At 38.6% G+C, this 21,527-nt stretch overlaps 1 protein-coding gene across 1 annotated transcript in view; it reads left to right on the forward strand.

The window, feature by feature from the left end:
* LOC139716584 (unconventional myosin-X-like) overlaps positions 1 to 21,527 on the forward strand; it is a 192,287-nt gene that overhangs the window by 131,063 nt on the left and 39,697 nt on the right. Inside the window, exons 17-21 of the mRNA XM_071628111.1 lie at positions 11,023 to 11,125; positions 11,677 to 11,757; positions 17,700 to 17,824; positions 18,886 to 19,122; positions 21,275 to 21,329. Of these exons, the coding sequence (XP_071484212.1) occupies positions 11,023 to 11,125; positions 11,677 to 11,757; positions 17,700 to 17,824; positions 18,886 to 19,122; positions 21,275 to 21,329 (601 nt within the window). The remainder of the gene's footprint in view (positions 1 to 11,022; positions 11,126 to 11,676; positions 11,758 to 17,699; positions 17,825 to 18,885; positions 19,123 to 21,274; positions 21,330 to 21,527) is intronic.

Genomic DNA, 21,527 nt, shown 5'->3' on the forward strand with positions numbered 1-21,527 from the left:
CAAATTAGCTTGGGCTTTATGGGATTAAAGAAACGATATGTACAATTGTGTAATAGATTTGTATGGTACTATTTGTGTTCATTGTAACTTTCATTGAGATAAGTAATTGTGATGTGAGATGTGTTTGTATTGTCATGATTATTGTACAAATGTCAATGGAAACAACATTTCTATGTCCCATTATAGACCAATAAAAAGATGAATCTGAATCTGAGATGAATCTGAAGAATCTGAAAAGTTGTTTACTATGATCAAAACTATTTTACATTTAATCTCAAAATATTCCAAAACAATTCATTATCCCAGCAAATCTGCATCAACCAGACAAGTTTCTTGATAAACCCCTTTGATATGTTTCAAGAAAATTTTATATGTTGGAAGATGAATTTTGAGCTCTTGTGAGAACTATGTTTTATGCTTACATTTAAGCATTATAACTGTTTCGGAATCTCTAATGTGTCAAGAGGATTTTGCAACATATTCATCAATGGGCGTGGCAATTAGTATTCAGAAGATATTTAGATACTAAGTTAGCCAAATCCTATAAAGTGATATTGTAAGTCTTGCGAGTACTGTACATATTCAAGATGCATTGAACCCGCGATTTTGAGCTGGTAACTTTTCTTTTTAGACGTCACTCAATATACTTAATGTATCTTAAACTATGAATCTTTCAAGAGTTGTTAGAAAATGTTTTGATATGCAACAGGGACAAGAAAGTGTGTGTATTTACATATTAAAGCACTATGTGAAGGATGTTAACTGTTCCTGTTGTTGCTGTTGGCATGGAGATTGTTAATCTAAAATGTAAGAGTAAGACACAATCTTACTTGCAGCCAGTCAGTGTAGAGCATGTATTATCTAACGTTTAAACTGTGCATGTAGTTGAAGGTTACAGCAAAAAGTACCTTTAATATGCACCAATGTGATCGACGGATCTTATCATAGATACGTTCCTGACAGGCCAAATTTGATGGATGTTTGAGCCTGTTTGCAGACTCAGTTGCAAGTAAAGGGCTCCTCCTTGTCCTTGGAAGGTCGATGGATCTCGTGGTGGGAAAGAAATAAGAGTCACATGCTCATGATGAAGAACTTTCTATGGGGTCCCTGGTATTGATGTAATATTTGAAGAGCTATACATTCTGCCTGGTGTCTGCTTCCTGATCGTGAAATATGGAGCCCCCTGACTTCATCATCGTGCCCCCAGTTGAAGGTTTGGCACTGGCGATCAAAATTGTGTGTGTGTGTGTGGGGGGGGGGGGGGGGGAGGGGAATTGTCGGTGATTCCATCACTACCTCACAATCTACATCATATGCTCGACAAGCTGTACTATGATGCAGTCTTTTACCGGGAAGTGTTGCGAGGAATTTATCGTCCGTTTGTGGCGTCCGTCAGGGGGGAAAGCGTTTTCCTCAAAGCAGACTTTGTAGTGTCTTGATTACAGAGCAGACTTTTATACCTGTCCTTGGAGTCAGTCCTAAGCGGTTTGGAGTGTGAAGCAGCGGCAACAGGAAATTGCGGCTATGCTCATATGTGAATTTGACTGCTGTGACAAAGGAAAGTCAGTCTATGTCGCATTCTAGCGTGATTTTCATGGGCAAGGCAGTCTGATCATTTAAATCAAGCTAAAAAATTAGTGGCTCAAGACATATTCTCCTTCCAACTCCATGGATTTGTGGCAGGATGATATTGTGGTTGGAATTATCCTGTCCCCGCAACTCGGTTGCTGCATTATACCGATTAAACCCTGATCATCCATCGTAAATGTCGTTTGTTCCTTTCCCTCGGGAGCCCTAGCTCTGCATTGATCAAGGGATATCGCCAGAAGTTAGCACCACCCTAAAATTGAGAGACGCTCAGATTGTGCGGTGAGAAGTTCATAAGGTCTGTCTCACTCTTTGCACATGAGGAGAAAAAAAGCATACCGTACTTACATGTTCATCGATATGCATATGTATGTATCTTGGTGTAGGATCAAGACAGCTACATTTGTACACGTACCTATAATTGTGTTTTCTTCAATTTGCGAGTATTTTGTGTTTGTTGGTGTGCTCTGTGTGATGCATTATACCTCCAAGGTTTGTCTGTAATTGTGTGTATGTACTTCTTCTTTTCCATGTGGGCACTATCTTGTGATTGAATATTTGTTTATAAATTTGTGTTTTTGTACATGTATCCATGTGTGTGCTTGTGTGTGTTTATATGTGCTTGTGTATATTTGTATGCACCTTTGTGTATTTTTTGTGTGAGTTAAAAACAAGCATTTCGAGCATTGAGAATTCTGGGACGAACACTGAACTAGGGCTTTCTACAGCTCAGTCGGTAGAGCACCGGGCTAGCATCCAGAGGTCTCGGGTTCGAATCCCGATGGAATCCCATTTTCTTTGCTCATTTTTCCACTAATGATTTAAAATCAAATCAAATTTGAGTGGTTTGCAAGCAACCACAGGATGAGATAATCCCAACATGAAGGCCATTAATTTTCCTATTTATGTGTTCATACTCTTTTAATCTGTAAATTAAGATAACTTATTTGTGCTTTCTTAGATTTTCCTCTACAATGTTTGTATTTTGCTGACTAGCAATCAGCTTCTTCTTCACAGCTCTTTATATACCAGCTTTTCTCCCAAGGATTTGTTAGGAGAACTCAATCATTGAATTATCAAAACTTGCTCTCTCTGGCTCTTGGATTTAGAAAGCACAACTATTTTTTTTTCCAGCTGGACGTTTGACAATGTATGTACCTCAGTTGCCTTTGATATAATTTCCTCTCACCTAATAGGCTTTATCATAATCAATTTTTGAGGCCTGGCTGCTGAATTAGTTTAATATCCTTGAGGTACAGTGTATGTTCACTCTTGATTTTCATCAAAACTGCTATGTCACAGGATGAAATTGATATGCCCAATCTCTTTTAAATGGCTGCAAAAAGAGGCCCCAAGAGCAGTTGCTGCAAAGTAAACCGGTCACTAAATGTAACTGGTACATGTAGCTATGCTGCCCCCTTTGTCTCTTATTCTTTCCTGTGCAAGGGGCTGAAGGGAAGAAAAAAAAAGAATAAAATACTTACATCTCCTATTTGGTAAGAGATGGGCAATCTGTTACAACCATGAAATCACTCAGTAGTGAGAAAACTTGTCCCCCTTTGGAATATTACAGAGCCACAAAAGTTGCATTCACATATTACATCATTGGTTTCGCATCGCGATAAAAGAATATATATATATTTACCAAAGTTCACACGCACTGATCACAAGAGTTTCAAAGTATCAGCAATGACTAGAATGTGACCCAGGCATCCTAGTGTGGTGAGTTGCACAGTGGGATTAAAATCATTGATATTGAGTCTCCATGTACTATTCACAATATGTGCAAGGCATGCTATCATGATTTTCTTCTCTTTTTTTTTAAATCAGACTGGACCTATTTTGGTAGCACAGTGTGGAATGTGGCAGTTAAAATTTGTGTGTGTGTATGTCCATGCACATTTAACCCGTTCCATACTGAATTCTGAAACCCCCATAGACTTAATACACAGGCCACCAGATTCCCGTATGGAGCAGGTTAACAGTTTTTGCATTGCGTTGCAAAAATCAATTTTCAAAAACTTAATAATTTGGGAGTGTGTGAATGCAACTAAAAACCTCTGCCCCCCTCTGTAGTACACCCCCCCCCCCCACCCCCCATGAGACCAGGTAATGTATAGTGCCAGATTAAAAAGAAAGTTTCCCTTTCACTAGTTTTTCGTATTTTTGAACCAACCCCTCCCCTCACCTCCTTTCCTCCTTCCTTGTCAGGTTCTGGTTGAGTGATCAGGATGTTCATAAAATTGAAAGATGTTTTCTAGGTCTCCCCTACTTTTTACCCCAAAGGGTCCATAAAACACCCGTCCAGGCCAGGTGTCATTAAAGTCAGGGATAGTTATGATATTATTCTCATTAAGGCTCACCTGAGCTGAAAGCTCCGAAAGTGCCGAAAGGAAGGTGCCACAGATATTGGGCACCATGCATCAACTTGTATCCCATTCTCACCATTGGGAACAACTAAGAAGTTTTTGTGATTAAATCTCACTGCGAAGCATGATGGCACACTTTGCACCAAATTATAATAGAAAAAAAATCCATTCTAATTTGTAGTATTTCTAGCATGAATTCTGACACCTCTTGGCACAGTTGTGTAGTACTTATTCATGTAATGTACAAGTTTTTTGTTGTTGTTTTTTTATCAACAAATCTACTTCTCCTTTTACATTGGTTCTTGACAGGATCCATTACTATAAATGTAGCATCTATGTGAGTAGCTCCTGTATCTTATTTTTAGCAAATGCAAAGGTGAATTTCAAATGCACATTTATGGAAGGAATCACCCTAGCTTCATTGAGGGCATCTCAATGTCTCTATCAGATTTTTATTCTCTTGATCCAGAACTGCTGGAGTCTAGTTTGTGTACGATGTGCGGGGGTGTATCCAGGATTTTTTCTGGGGGGGGGGGGGGGGGGGGGGTCGTAATCAAAATTTTTGGACCTTTACCTTTGCGAGGGAGTGGAGTGGCCGAGTGGGGGAGGGTGTGGGAGGGGGGTGTCCCCCCTCCCATGGTAGGGAGTTTTTGAATTTTATATCTTAAAATGGGGCCATTTGGTGCATACAAAAAGTGATCTTTTCGGCATGGCAGTGGGGCTTAGAAATAAGGTATGGCATATTAAAACTAAGTTACAAACTTTACGAGGTTTTTGACAATTTGCTGGAACACCTCCTGGTCACTTTTTTTTCCTGTTGTATATAGGGTAAAAAGCCCTCAAAAAACAAAAATGTCTTTTACAAAAAGTGGACCTTTTGAAAAATTTGTGGGGGGGGGGGGATCGTACGACCCTCCCGACCCCCCCTTGCATACACCCATGATGTGAGTGGTGTAATTAGTCATGCCAGGCAAAAAGTTTAAAAGAGTAGCCCTACTTTATCATACTGCACTCAAGCACTATTGAATACAGGGTGCCCCGCTAAATAAACAAATTTATAGACAAAATCATAAATTTTGTGATGAACAGGAGTTCATGTTATGGCATTTTTTCCCCCTTGCCACTGGAAGGAACATGGCCATCACTTTGATTAAATGTTGCAGGGTTGGGCAGCGAAGCTTGTGGGCCCAGGAAGCTGGCATTGCAGTGATAGTTGTGAGGAAAGGATCGGAGCTTGTAAAGGGGGATGCCAAAGAGATTGAGTGAAAGAGCGGGATTGACAGCGAGTTTGGGGGGGGGGTGGGGGCAGGGAGGGAGAAAGAGGGTGACTGGGATGTTACAAGGAGACTCTCACTTAGCAGTTGCTGGCTCAGAGTGGTGCGAGGTTTTGACCTTGTGCAGAGCGAGACTGAAGCGAGTCCCGTTTGGCGGGAGTGTGAAGTCTGGTGTTTGATCTGTTAATATCCTGTGAATCGTACTGGTTCATTTAGACAAGGGCAGGGTGAATCTCGGTATTAACCATCCAGCGCCTCTTCGACAGGTAGGTTGGTTGTCGTGATTAGTTTTAGAGAGTGGTTAAGTATATAAGCAGGTGTGTCATTTGAATTTTGCAATTGTTCAAGACCTCAAATTTATACAAATTGATGAATTCTTGTGTCGAGTTGTTTATTCTATTGCAACTGATTGACAAATTGCCCTTCATCGACGTAAATAAGTACTCATTATTAGATATTTTAGTAGCAGCCATGATTAAAAAAAAAATCACGGGCATGCATTCTTGGCTTGGACTCTAACCAACAATCTCCTGATTTCACTGGACAGTCGTCATATCCACTAGACCACCGAGTTTCCGTCCAAAAGCCAATACTGGTTCTGATCCTTACTAGCAGTAGGTGCTGAATAAAAATACAAATTAATGAGTTCTTTGCATCAATTTTTTTTTCATTGCAACAGATTGGCAATTTTTCATATCGTGGCTACAATATTAAACACTGGATAATCAGCGGTTGATTAAGTCATTTTGTCAGTCAGACCTCAGATTTGTCAAGGTTTCTCAACACTCACAGTCTGACTATTTTCTGTGAATGTTTTGACATTTAAAATCAGTTCATTAAAAAAAGAAAGAAGATGCTTACTGTTTACCAAGCAGGTGCACAGTAAATATAATCCCTGATAAGTGTTGTAGGAGCAGTCAAGATGGTGGTGAAGGCTCATGCATGAATTATAGTCAGGATCTTTTTTTATGTTTAATCCATCAGGTCCTACAAACCACTTTTTTTGTTTAAGTTGTGTCTTTTTATCATAACTTTGACAGTTCATCATTAGTATTTCACAAGGTAGAGTAGAAATATTCTCTTTTATTTGAGCCCTGTATAGTGTGTATATAAGGGTTTGTTTTTGTTGTTTTGTTGTTTTGTTTTTGTTTTTTGTTTTTACTTCAGTTTACTTCAGTTTCAGATTTCAGTTGGTGTCTTTCTTTGAGTCAGACATTCTATGCCAGGATGCTAAAATTATTTCTTGTTATTGGATGCCATAGGTTGTGTAAAATGTTTGGAAGTAAATTGGGAAAGGAATATAAATATTTTTTTTCTTAATATGATACAGGCTTCTCTTGAGTGATGCAAATTATTGATTTCCTATTGATTAAATTTAGGACTTGTTTACTTTAGAGGGTTGCCATAGTAATTATGGTCAATATACCTGTGGGTGTGGGATTCTTCTCTTAATACATGTGCTTGTATGTATTAGATTTTGTGTGTGATGGCCAAAAACATATCATTTCTGACAGAATTCCTCATTCAGTTTGTCACAAGTAGTGGCACAAATAAGCAGATTCAATTAAAAACAGGAAACTCTTGTAAAAATTCATAAACTAAGTCTGCAAGATATTTCTCTCCTGGTATATTGGACAAATAGCACTGGAGCAACAGACTTTATAAACTGATCTTTATTGGATGGAAATCATTTAATTTAAATCTAAACCTTGATAATCTAATCTTGATATTTTCGTGTGTAGCATATGTATGGAAATGAACTAGTGAAATGAAACTTGACATCTGTTTTTCCTGAAGTCACATGCTTTTATTGGTGCTCATTATAAAGTGAACGAGTGAATGATTAAGAACTGTTATGGATAAATTTATGAATTTATTATTTCCCTATCCCTTATCCATCTGCTCCTTCATCCAACCATCCATCATTCACCAGTATGTCAATCCATCCAATATTCCTACTATATATGCTGTATGTAGCGATTCTAATTTTTTTGCAAATCGGGACTTCCCGACAATTTTGCGAGTGGTTAAATTCACGATTGTGGAGTATACATTACTAGTATACATGTAGTACTGAATGGAGAAATGCATGCATGCACGTCACGTTCATGTAGGGATCAGAGTTAATATTTTTGTGTGTTTTTAAAGGACAAGTTCACCTTCATAGACGTGTGGGTTGAGTGAATGCAGCAATATTAGTAGAACACATCAATGAGAGTTTGAGGAAAATCGGACAGTCCGTTCAAAAGTTATGAATTTTTAAAGTTTCTGCTCACTCAAGGCTGGATGAGAAGACTACTGTAGCTTGTGATGTCACATGAGTACAACGGTATAAAGAAAGAATAAAGAAAATTCAACATATTCTCACTTTTCTCGCATAACTAAAGAACACTTGACTTCTCTCTTTCAGAAGGCAGGGGGAATAATATTACCCTTAACATGTCAGTAACAAGTCGAAGAAATGTGCACTTAATTCAAAAAGTAAAGTTTTGTTAAATTCTCTTTTTATTTTCTTTACATGGTTGTACACATATGACATCATACACTATAGTAGTCTTCTCATCCAGCAGTGACTACGCAGATACTTTAAAAATTCATAACTTTTGAACGGATTGTCCGATTTTCCCCAAACTTTCACTGATGTGTTCTACTAATATTGCTGCATTCACTCAATCCACATGTATATGAAGGTGGACTTGTCCTTTAAATTTGCAAATAGACCCAACTTGCGAAATTTGCGAAAATAAAAACCTTGCAAAATATTTGCCGTGTACAGTATTCCATACATTCATCAATTCATTTATCCATCCATCTCTCTATCCATCCATCAAATCATCCATTATTTTCTCAATCCATCCAGCCTTGTATGATCTGTCCGACCACTCTAATTCCATATCATATAGCCAGGCTGGCTTCAGATGATATCAGTAATACCGAATCAAGTACCTTCATTGCATGCTAAGACCTGTGTTATAACCTTGTGATGAGGCCGCCTTTATTTTTATCATAATCAGATCAATCAAGTCATGGTTCTGCAAATAGAACGAGAGGGTTATGCTCAATATGCATGTGACCGTTTAACACAATAGCCAAACTTAAAATCGTCAATCAATCAATCAATCATTGTCTCAGTCTAGATGTCTAATTGACCGTTCGCTGCTGACCAGTGCAGCTCATAGAATTTCAATGTCGGACTTGACCTGCCAGAATTGATACCCATTTCCTAGGTAGATTTGATCCTCGCTGCATAGCTGTATAAGCTTGAATCAGGGTAGCGCCTAGTTCTGATATTTCGTTGTTCCACTTGCTCTAGTTGAAAGATCTACAGTGTGTCAGTACAGGTGTTATTTATAGAAGAGTTTAGGGTATACCGTAATCTCTGGGTATATCCATCAACATTGACTAAATCCCAACCACTATTACGTTCTGCTAATTTAACGCTGATATTTGAACCTCTATGTGACAGTTGCTGAGGAGTGTTACACCACTGACATGTGTAAATGGATATGACTGATTTTTTAGAAGTTTTTTTTTTTTGCCTTTTTTTTTCAATGTGATGGATGACACTTAACTTTATGGCTCATCACGTCTTCAAATTTGCCTAATGATTGCCAGCAGAATTCTCATGAATTTCCGTAAAAACTTCCATAAGTGTACAAGTGTTTGTGTGTGTGTGTGTGTGTGTGTGTGTGTGTTGTATGTGTGGGGGGGGGGGGAGGTACATTATTCTGATTATTATCACCAACAATATTTTTTATCCACCATTGAGACCCAAAGGTGCTGAAGCTTTATCAAAATCATGATGCACAAACATTTACAAAAATGAAACTTGACGTCAGCTAGCTCTGTATGCACGTCACCTCCAAAGATGTTTGGGTGTTAAAGTGCTATAGGGCCATCAGGCAACATGCACAGAGCTTTTTGGATCGAAGTCTCCTGTGTAGTCACTTTATAACAACAGGGAGTTTCCTTTGGGATGGGGGTAAAAACCCAAACTCATATCAAGGCTTAATCAGAAAAATTTCAGTAAGAGTTAATCAAAGCAATCTTTCAGATTTCAAGGAGAATGGCACTCAAATATATATGTGGATTAAGTGAATGCAGGAATATTAGTGGAACACATCAATGAAGTATCAGGGTAATCAGATCTTACCATTCAAAAGTTATGAGTTTTTATAGTTTTGATGCAACCATTGCTTAATAAGAAGATTGCAACCATTTGTGATATCACACATGGACAATGATATAGAGAAAACAGAGATAATTCAACAAATTTCACATTTCATAGTTTCATTTGCAACAAAGTGATTTTAACAGCCAGGTGTCAATGGTTGCAAATAAAATTGATTTTCGTATTACAATGCAAACAATGATAACTCCTCTGTTTGAATGTGGATATGTTCATAGTATAAACAGGCACTAAACTGTTGAATGTTTGCTCGTGCAATGCAATTTTTTCCTGTTTTCCATTTCTTCACAGCGTAATCACTTATTGCAGAAAAGAAAAAGAAAAAAAAAAAGGTACCAGGAAGGTGCAGTGTTCTGATGAATTTATATTCAGCAATGGTTACTATGACAATAACAATTTACTCCCTTACTTTCGTCAATAGGTTTCCAAATTACCAATAGAAACACGATTTGACATTTAAGATAAAGGCACGTTGTTGTGTGGTCATGACTGACGATTATGGAAAATGATATCAGAATGAGATCTGTCAAGCACTGAATTAGCTCTGCCACAACTCCTTAATAAGCACCTTGCTGCACTGAGGCCAAGCCTCAGTGAGTGGATTAAAGGGTGTATGTTTGTGTTCCACACACCTGGGCTCTATTTCATGAAAGACTCATGAGAGACTTTTTGCTCACAAGACACACTTATGAGAGACTTCATGAATGGATTTTTGAAAGTCTCATATACAGTAGCTTTATGTGAGCGACTTTGGCCATTCTGAGATTTATGTAAAGACTTTTATGTGATGACTTCATGAAATGGACCCCAGGTTTGATTTATTTTACAATGTACACCTGTAAAAGGAATGAGTGCTCAAGCCGAACTATATGCAAGTTTGGTTTGTTTGTTGTTGTTTTTTAATATGTTATTGCATAAAGGGAGATTGTTGATGTGTTTGTGAAATGTGTAGGAAATATCCTACACTTTATTGATATACATGATGTTTGTGTGTGTGTGTGTGTGTGTGTGTGTGTGTGTGTGTGTGTGTGTGTGTGTGTGTTGTGTGTGTGTGTGTGTGTGTGTAGTTGTGGCTGATTGAATGTCTTTCACCAAGGCAGGATATTCAATTTCTGCTCCTGCACCCATGGAACTGACAGACTACAAGTTTGGGCTAAATGAATGCCCTTTGAAATATTATGCCTCTCTGGTTGTAAATGACAAAACACTGAGAAGAAAGAGAGAGAGAGAGAGAGATAGATGATATATTTGGGCAAAGGTAGAATGCTGCCAGTTTTTGAATGACTGTTCAATGTTAGGCAGAGAGGGAGAAGTATGCATGTGCTGGTGTTAGGGGATGAGTACATGTATGATATATTCAAGAGAGAATAGATTGAATTGAATTGATGTTTGTATTGTATTGACATTGATTCTTTGTGCACAGTGTATGCAATTATGCACACACTGTCGAGAACTGTATCAATACAAAGTAAAATATTGTGAACATTTATATGCAGAAACACGTTGCTGAAATATGACACTATTGTATTATTATTCTTTTCATTCTTACACAAGATTATGCATCAGTGGCAATGTTTTCTTTGCATTATTTTGAATTTTCCAGGTCCGACTTCATCTACGACTTGTTTGAGACTGTTGTCGAGAGCCAGAAATCCTCAGGCGGAAAGGACAAGCGGAAGAGGGTGACTGTCAGCGCACAGTTCAAGGTAAGATGTGAACTGCTATTGAATGGACATTGAATGTAAGATAGAGTCCATAATTGAATGACTATTGAATGTGAAATAATGTTTTATCCTTGTCCTCCAGAAACAGACACTCAAGTCATAAATGATTTACACTTTCACCCTTATCATGAGCAGTCAGAACTTTTATCTTGTTTTTCCTCCACTAGTTGATCCATGGTTGTGGAGTACACATAAGTACTGTGTGATGCTTTTGAAACCAAGGTTTTACTCTTCACAGACTCGAGAATAATCACACCTCATAATCTGTCAACCTGATGAATGCATAGAATGAACCAAATAAAATTCATGTCAGCAATCAATGAGAAATAGATGGCTACATCTGTGTGTCAGAGGAATAAAGCTGAAGTGATAAATGAAAGCATATCTTTGAAAAATTAAGAGATATGGTATATTGGCCAAATGTAAAAAAGAACAAAACAAAACAAGTCAAGAGAAAACAAAGTTCATTTCTAGAAATGTATTTCTCATATTTCGCAATTCCTCACTCATATGTTTCTGCTATTATCCCACAGGACTCGCTGCACTCTCTGATGTCTGCCCTTAACAACTGTAATCCATACTTCGTGCGCTGCGTCAAGCCCAATCAAGAGAAGGTAAGAACACACAGAGAATTCAAGTGGCTGTCTCTAATTTCAGCAACAAAAATGTGAATCAGTCAGAAACAGGATAATTCTCAGCATTCTTGCTGCTCAAAGAAACAAAGTACTTCATTGGTTCTGGTAATGCCTTACATCAAAGTTTATAACCTCAGCTCTATTCATACCTGCATGAATGCCTTCTTCTTTCATACTTTCCTTTGTTATCATACCGACACATACATGTAGTTATTTGTCTTGTTTTGGGTTTTTTTTTATAGACAGTTTCCTTACCCCCAGTTACTGTCATTTGTATGACATTTACCAGTAAATGTTGTAGGGGTAATCAATTAAGATTTGTTCCAACTGAAGCTAAATTTCCAGGGGACATACAGGCTGTAATTCTCTATGGGCAAATTATATTTAGGAGGTAATTATTGATTTTGATTGGAGGTATTTTTTCTTCTGAAGACCACCTTGTGAAGATAATGCTGAAATGAGGTGAGGGAAGTGGAGGGGGAGAGGGGGGTTAGCCTGTCACCCAGGATTATCCTATTTCCCTCAAACAATTTCCCTTTCCCCCTCTCACCTGTAAACCTGCGTCAATCTCCCGATGATTGATCAGCATCAATTCCTTGATGATTCCCGCAGGTTCCTCCACCCCCTCCCCCCATTTCACCCCCTCCCCTCTCTCTCAAGCACCCTCTGTTTGCCCCTTAGACAAGAAATCCTGAATCTTTTTCCCCTCAATTAAATTTTCTCGCAGGTAAAGAAGATGAATAAATCAATGACTTCAATGACAATGTGCAGGATATTTGAATTTGTCATGATTTTGCAGTATCATAGTTTTGTTTTTGTTTTTGTTTTTTTGGGGGGGGGGGGTGGGGTAAAAACAAGTTCTTTTCCTGCCCATATTAGATTTAAATTGAAAAAGAAATGAACAAAATTTGAGGAATTGTACCCAGCAAGGTTTTTGGTAAGCCTTGGTGAAATCCCTGTGATATATTTACATGGGGTGATTATGAATCATTGAAAATAATCTCTTTTTATTTGATTTAATTCCTACCTTCCAGCAATGTCATGCAAATGGAAAAAAAAAAAGAAAATAGAACAAATTAAAGAAATCCAAAGGGCAGACAGACCTTAGAACTTACTGCTGAGTATCTGTGTCAGGCTTTTGGACCATTGTTATGATTCAGTTATGATTGAATTATGATTTGACCGGATGAAGCTCCAGCAAGGGTCTGATTCAGTTCAGCAAATATCCATTTTGTCATGATTTTTTGCTCTGTATATGCCCCCTTTGAACTTTACTCACAACTTTGAAAGAAAGAAATATCAGCATGTCTATTAAATATCTGTGATGAAAGCATGACATCATTTCAGGACAGATCACACTAGTTAGTGAAGGAACTCATTAAGGGAATAAGTATTCGTGCATTCTCTGAGAAAAAAAAAGAGTGTGGTCCCCAATGCTTTTTGTTTGTGTTGAAACCCATAACGGTTTTGAATGCTGTAGAACAGGATTCTCAGTCCATCTGCTTCTAAACCAATGATATATTAGGGTTTATGTTTATTATTCAGTTATTAGAGTACCGTATTAAGTTTGTATTAACCTGTTGGGGATGAGTCTGGAGTATACATGTACTTCGGCAAGTGTCTATGGGAAATGCGTTGCGTGTTGTAGCAAAATCAAGCCATCCTCAACGGGCTAATATAGAAATCCGGGCTGCTGGAATAAATTTTGTTTTTTTTTTTTGTTTTGTTTTTTTTGTTTTGTTTTTTTTTCCCCCATTTTTGTAAGGTTTTATTGCTGGAATGGCATCGCAGATGTCTAAAAGTTTCTCGAAGGAAGACTGCATATAGACAATACTAACATATATTCTTTCACACATGATAGAAAGGGCATATGTTCTATTTGACTCACACTGAACATTTTAACAGGTTGCTTTTTTTTCTCTCTCTCTCTTGGGTTCACATCAAAACATCTCTGTATGTACTTGTTCCCTGTGCCCTGTGGCAGCTTATGGCCTCAAAAATAGCAAGAAGGTGTTCTGGAGTTCTCCAGAGCAGTCACGCAATGTGTGTAGAAAAAGAAAGTGTGATGACTATTGTTTGCCTTCGAGCACTCCTCATGTCAACACCAAACAAGTCTGTCATGCAGCATTACCTGTGATAAGTCTAAACTCTTTGAAAAAAGTGAGAAATAATGATCCCTGGATCAGGTTGTCTTGGTTTTTTGCAGTGCAGAAAAAAAGGAAAAAACTCAGAAAAAGAAAGACTGGAGCGTGTGATATGCCCTGCCCCAACTCTGTGAAGAATGCAGGTGCCTTTTTGTTTCATATTGTACCTGCTGAATTGAGCAATTTTCCCCTTCAGTTTGTCTTTTTATAGCCAAATTACCTGCTATGTCATTGAAGATTTCCAGGTGTCTGGCAGACTCCCTGACTCAATGCAGCATAATATTGTCCTTGGCTTCATGCAAACAGGGGCTTTAGAAAGTCTTGAAATAAAATGAGCTCTTTTAGTTGAATATAATGCAGTCTTTTTAGTTGATGCAGTACCGGTATGCAGTTTTTAGGAACAGGGTTAAAATCATTGCTGAGCCTTGCTTTTCCCTTTACTAAATAACTATCATATGAAAAGAAATACCTTACTTCAAGAAAGGGTCTATGAAGGAAAAAAGAAAGAAAGAAAAAGAATGTTAGAAGTACGTACATTTTTTTCTGCCTACACGTAGTTGTTTGACAGAATAAGAAAGTTCTCAAAAAAGCTGTGTGTTGAATGATAAAACCAAGATAGCTTGCAACATTCTTGCAAGTACAATATCCTCAGTATATCTCTGCAATTAATTGTGATTAATTATGCTAAACTGTACCATTTACAGGTCCTGCAGAATCTTTCATTCGTTTTGAGAGTATAGGAAGTGTGTGATATGAAAGTCCCCATTCCTTGTGTGCTTGGCCTATTCAAAAGTTGGCGCGGAAGATACGAGGACATGTGCCCTTATCAAAAGGGAGATCAGGTGTAGGACATATGATTGAGATATGTCAGTTATTACCTGTCCATCTGTTAGTAATTAACTGTCTACAGTGATCACCTGTGCTGAAAGGTCACCTGTGAGGTTTTTTCCCCATTTGTAGTCACTGAATGTGGCTTTGGCTGTGTCGCGTTTTCTTTCCCATTCCCGTCAGTGGCATGAGATGATTTGGGAATCAGCAAACTCATCTTTCAACCTCCTACTCAGAGTGCATCCGCGATGACATTCGAGCTCCTCTGCAACTGCTTAGTGCTGATTTGATGATAATTGGCACCTCCTAGAGATTAGCCAGCCCTATTTCTATCCCATTATCCGTATAGCAACTAATGCCAGATTAACAGTTGACAGAACATGCCTCAAAATTTTCTCTCTCTTCTCCCAGTAAAAATTCCCTATTTTCTTCCTTTCTTGAAGAGTTGCATCCCCCTCCCCATCCTCTCACCTTTGTTTGTTTTTTTGTCATCCTTTCATCTTTTCCTCTATGTATCAAATGTTTTTTTTTTCTTCCGTATCTGTCACATTCTGAATTTGTAATCACTCCTTCAGTTGTCCTTTTAAGACGTTTGATGTGAGGTTGCAATTTCATCTTCTAGTTTACTTCATAATCTCTTTCATTTCTGTTTCCCTTTGTTAGAACCTCTTCCCCATGTCATTTTCAACACTTAACCCCTCCCCCTCCATTTATTCTGTACCTCCACGCAACTATTTATGTGTTGCGGCATTTTAGTACCTTGTTCTGTCTTTCATAGTAACATAATAACACTTGCCTCCCCCCCCCCCCAATAAAAAAAAGAGAAAAAAATATGGAGAATAAATCAGTACAAACAGAATGCATGTAATGGAAGTGTTTTGTGATGTCTGATAAAAGTAAATGTGTTTAATTCATTCATTTGCATCAACGCAATATATTGTGAAAACTCAGACCAGCGTGTGCATCACGCGGCATTGTACCTGTTCTGCTGTTTCGCCTGAAAAATACATGTACACTGTACATGTACATTTCTACAGCAGCAGCTAAAAGCCTCTCTATGACTGACACAAGGCAACCTGTAGGGTCTGTTACAGGTTGATGTCCCATGTGGATAGGTGATTGGTTCACTGATGCATTGTATGGTCATGGGTGTGACTGACAGCTGAGCTAGGCCATGTGTATGATTACCTTCCTGTTTCTTTCATACAGATACACTTACAGGGTCAATTGCAAGTTGCTACTATGGCAGTGGTGAAGAATGGGGAATCTTTGATATCATGGTCATGCTCTGGTGGCATAAACATCTTCTTACAACACTGGTTAACAGCTTCCTGTATGCTGTGTCCCCTCCTTCCCACCTCGCTCCATCTGTTTCCCCTCTCCCTCCCCCTCCTCCTCTCCCTCCCCCTCCTCCTCTTCCTCCTTCCTTTAAATCCTGTCGTCGGTGCCTCTAATCTGGGGCTGTCTAGGGTGTAATCACACGCCCCCAGCAGCAGGCTGGAACATGAGCTCCCCTGGGGGTGCGTGATGGCTTTTCTGAAGGAGCCGTACAGTACATGCCGGGTTTTGAAAGGAGCTTCCAGCGTAGAGTAGAATGTTAGGGGGTAGAGTAAAATATGTCACAGGGGACACAGTGGCACAGTGGATAAGACTCTTTGACTTTATATCAAAGATCCCGAGTTTGAATGCCGTCAAGTGGCTGCGTCCTTGGACAAAAATGTTTTCAGCCGCCATGCCCCTCATGAACCAGGTGTATGAATGGGAACCTGGCAACGCTAGGGTAATAATAATGGCACGGTCCTTGGGAAGAGCAGAGGCAATACTGATTAGGCTACCCTGGATGAAAGAGACTATGTTATCGTCATGAGTATGGTGATGGTGAAGATGATGATGATGATGTTGATGACAATGATGACAATGATGACGATGATGATGACGATGCCTGATGGCGATGATGACGATGATGGCAATGACAGCGATGACAATGAAGACAATGATGACGATGAAGACAATGATGAAGATGATGGAGATGATGAAGATGATGAAGATGATGAAATTATTGTTATCATCATCAGTATTATTGTTAGTGTTATTATGTTCATAGTTTCATTCAGAACCCATACTTTCCATTATGTTGAGCAACCAATTGATGAGGGCATTTTGAAGTACGTTCATTTGTTGCTACGTGTACGTAAAGGGAAACCTTTACAGCTGCAGCTTATCAACTTTTTTTAATATCTATAAGGTTGTCCTTTGCCATATGCTGCTGTTGTAGAGTGGTGCTAGAGACCAATTCTAACAGCAATTGATGTGTACGTTAATGAAGGAGCTTGTTTTTACATCAACCAGTCAGCTTCTATGGAGTAGTTTTATACGGAAGATCAAGTTATGTGCTGTTTCAGTTAGGTACATGTACACCCATGATTATGTGCTTAAAAAGCAAGCAAACAAAACAACAGTGGGAATCACTCGCTTTTCTGTAGCTTGGTACACGTACAAATACTCAATCCCTGCATGGGACTCCAATAGACAGTATGCACAACGCTGTGGAGTTTTCAGTGTCACAAAGGGTTACGGACATGGTACAAGTATACTGTACAATGTATAAGCTGTTATTTTCGTGAGGGCTTTTGATTTTCGCAAATTTCGCGAATTACACATGGGCCATGAATTCACCAACACGCAAAAATGTCATCGTACGCTAAGGTAATAGTGCACTTATGAAGATCTCTGCATTAATTCGTGAAAACCTCATCTCGCGAAAATATCTGTGATCCCCTCATCATTCGCGAAAATATCTGTACGCGAAAATAACAGCGTATACAGTATCCCCCCTCTTCCTCTCTCTCTCAGTGGCAAAGGGCTTCCGAACCCTTTGTGTGTAGGATCTAAAATTGATGTATTTGGCATTATCCTCATGTGTATCTTTGTCTTGTTCGATGGCGGCAGACTCCAACCAAGTTTGTGTCCGAGGTGGTCCTGAATCAGCTCCGCTACTCAGGGATGCTCGAGACGGTGAAGATCAGGAGGGCGGGCTTCCCGGTCCGACGAGTCTTTGTAGACTTTGTCGCCAGGTAAGAGGGAATACTGTTACACCAGAAATTTTCGCATGCATTAAACTTTCACGAATTTCACGAGGAGCCAAGATTTGGGAGAGTAAAATTCCCATGAAAGGTTTTTTTTTTTTTTTTTTAATATGCAGCACATTGAATGCTGGTGGCTGTTTGCGGAAGTTTCGTGCCGTGAAAAAGTTTGTCATCTCCAATTTGCAAAAGTTTCGTGCCATGAATGTTTCTGGTTTTACAGTATAGTCATTAGTCATGTTGGTGGGTTGTAGATCAAACCTCTTGGTCATTGGTCTTGAAAGATATGACAAAATTATGTTATCAGCTGTAATTGCATTGCTCTTCCATAAAAACTGTACCGATACGAGAAACAACAGCAACACCAATGGACATTTTTACCAATATCTCACTCTGTATTTTTTGTAGAGTTACGAGAATGGATTGTGTGAAAGTACTTGTAAGTCATCTTTTGTAAATCACTACATGTAACTTTGGTAATGCTTAAGATTTTATGTTAAAGGGATCGTACAGGATTTGTTAAGACCTAATTTCAGGTTTCTAACATTTTTTGGTGAGATAATGAGTAACCTCTTATGAAATATGAAACAGCATGTAATTCTATGAGGAATTCAACGTTTATTTGATGAAAATTGGTTTTGAAATGGCTGAGATATCCAAAAAAAGAGCGATTCTAATAAAGTGTGGGACCCACACTTTATTATGATCGCTTTGTTTTACTTTGTTTTTGGATGAGTCAGTCATTCCAAACCCGATTTTCATCAAATAAACTTTGAAGTCCTCTTAAAATGGTATGCTCTGTACTATATCATAAGTGTTTTCTTGGTGTACCTTGCAAAAAGTTAAAAGCCCAATTCTAATCTCCACCAATACTGTACCATCCCTTTAACGACCCCTGGCAAAATTAGGTGTGGTTTGGCTGAAAGTAAGAAATTCAAAGTTTTAAGTCATCATGTGTATTTTTTATACATGTCTGAGATGAAAGAGAAAAAATGGGAGAGAAAACTGTTATCGTATAATGATAATGTTAACATCATCACTCAATCCTCCAGGTACAAGGCTCTGTTCAGCAAGGACCAGCAGCGGCAGGCGCAGTCGTCCGACGACGCCCGCCAGAAGTGCAGCGCCCTCCTGGTGCAGTTCGACGGCAGCAAGAAGCAATGGCAGCTTGGAAAGAACAAGGCCTTCCTCAAGGAGAACCTCGAGAACGTCCTCGAGCGGGAGCGGGAGAAGATGCTGGGGATCAAGGCGGACCTGATCAAGGCTGCCTTCAAGGGCCGGGTACAGAGGTGAGTGCGTTGAGGTACAACTACGCATTCTCCCTATCCATGGTAAAAGGGAATACAATGTATGTCGCATACTCGTCATTTTTTTTTTCATTTGATTGATTTAACTTTACAGGAGACATAATGGGGTACCAGTTGATGGGTCTTCTGTTTATTGGTGAGAAATTTGGATAACACTTCATATAATTTAATGAAATTTTTCACCATTGATTTATTACTTGAGTACTCTTATCAATTGGACAAAATTTGCTTCAACAGACCCTATGCAATTATCAAAGCAGAGAGAGCTGTATTTATATTGAACATGTCATTTGATATGACATTATGGAAAAGAGAAGGAAGTATTCCTTTGTTATGGAGAATGAATAACAACAAAAACATGATTGTTTGAATACAAGTAAACAAAATCTGGAGATCTGTAAAAATTTTTTTAGTAAAATCAAACAATGATGAAGGAATTTAAAAGTCATGTTTTTAAAATGTCATTTTATAATAGCATGTCATTCAGTTGGTACCTCTAAGGTACATATTCTTCCTATACACACAGTTTGTGACATTACTGGTACTCATTTTGTTTCTCTGATTTGTTCTTAATGCATTGTGCAACTAATTTGACATATATTCTAAAAACATATCTCTTTACAAACCGCTGAAGACATTCATAAAACATATAATGAATGCCACATCCTTTATGAGGAAGGGAGCTAGTGCCTTGGCATGGATTTCAAAAATATCTTATCGAGGTCTTTCTTGTATTTATATAGCTCAAGAACAACATTTCATCAAAGATTTTTTGTTGTACTTGACTTGTTCTCAGTTTGTAGTGTGTGTAGGAAAGAAAAACCCCACAAAATTACACCCCCTTCCCTCCCTTCCCACGCTCTACCCAATCACATGTGCAACAACTGATTAATAGTTACCTGTCCTGTGTAACCTTTGAGTGTGGCATCCATAACCACATAACATGACTCATAGAGTATAAAATGACTTAATTCCTGTAGAAGACCCTGAATTAAAGAACCAAAGCAAAGCAGAACAAGAGATTTTTATCGTGCAAAGTGTCACGAACCTAATCCACATCTATTGGTTCCCTCAAAGTTAGCCCCACTTGCTTATTACCAGATTCTTAAATCTTTTATATCCACGAAGGGGCTCCTCCATTGTGCGTTATTTCTGTTTTTGATACACTAGTCTGCTTTATGAAACTGGCACTGGGTTGCCAATTTGCAGCTCTGAAAGATATGAGAGCAGTATCAATTTATGAAAGAGCCCTGTTGTTGAGCAGAATATACGTGCATGTGATGTTGAACTGTGAGACATGATTCACTGTGAGAAGAGCTAATGAGCAAGTCTGTGGGTTATTGTGAAATAATGTGAGAGATATATTCTACACAGTCAAAGATTATGAATACAATCTAAATCATTACAACTAACAAGTAGACATGAGGTAGAAAAAAGAAAAGAAAGCATGGCCACTTCTCATCACTAAATGAGGTTAAGTGTGGGATGCATCTTTTGTGGTGAAAGTTGTGAATCACCCAAATGATTCACGGATAAATTGCTTCCCTTAGAGGAATTTTGATAAGCAGATGCTAATTTGTGTGTGCACCTTTTAGCTTTATCTATTTTTTTTGTCATTGGCCCATGGAAACTGTGAGTAGCTATCTCTGACATATGTAGCAATGGTGGTGGGGGGGGGGGGAGAAATTAGTCTATCTTTGATCTCATGGTCTAGTCATTTACTAATAGTGTATCGTCAGTATTGAATCAGTCCAAGAAAAATCTAAGAGTACAAATAAGTTACCAGGATAAATCAACCTGGTCATTTCACCCTGTGCATCTGCTATCCATCTATGAATAATTGCATTTATGGATGCTTTTCATGAGAAAGAAAAGATATGTCGGGTTATTGAAATACAGTTGTGTAATGTCTTCATACGCACACAACAAAAAAAAATCCACTGTTATACACACAGAACATGTATGTTTCTGTTGATACTGCTGAACTACATCTGTGGATGAACCCATGTAGGAATCAATCCCTTTTTACACAGAGAGTTGAAATGAGGATGAATTGTCTGTAACAATGCAAAACTTGTACAATTTTTAATACAAAGGAATGAGGAATGTCTTTTCGTTTTTCCGTTCTCTACAGGAAGAAGTATCTGCAGACTCGGGCAAAGATTATCGTGATCCAGAAAGTGATCAGGGTAAGAAAACTTTAAGATTGGTGTCATTTATTGCAAGTGTTTAATCTTTGATTCTTGATGGCTCGAGCAGATGATATTGAGTGGAACAAAGGGTGCGTTCGAGCGCTCTCCTAAAGCGAACTGTACCATACCGTACCCTCGCCAGAGGAGCACTAGAACACTCCTGAAGTGTACTGTACCATACTGTACCGAGCCAAA

Source organism: Diadema antillarum, unplaced genomic scaffold, assembly GCF_040938485.1.
Source record: "Diadema antillarum isolate AM-2024a unplaced genomic scaffold, OU_Dant_1.0 scf00000067, whole genome shotgun sequence".
Classification (NCBI taxonomy): Eukaryota; Metazoa; Echinodermata; class Echinoidea; order Diadematoida; family Diadematidae; genus Diadema; species Diadema antillarum.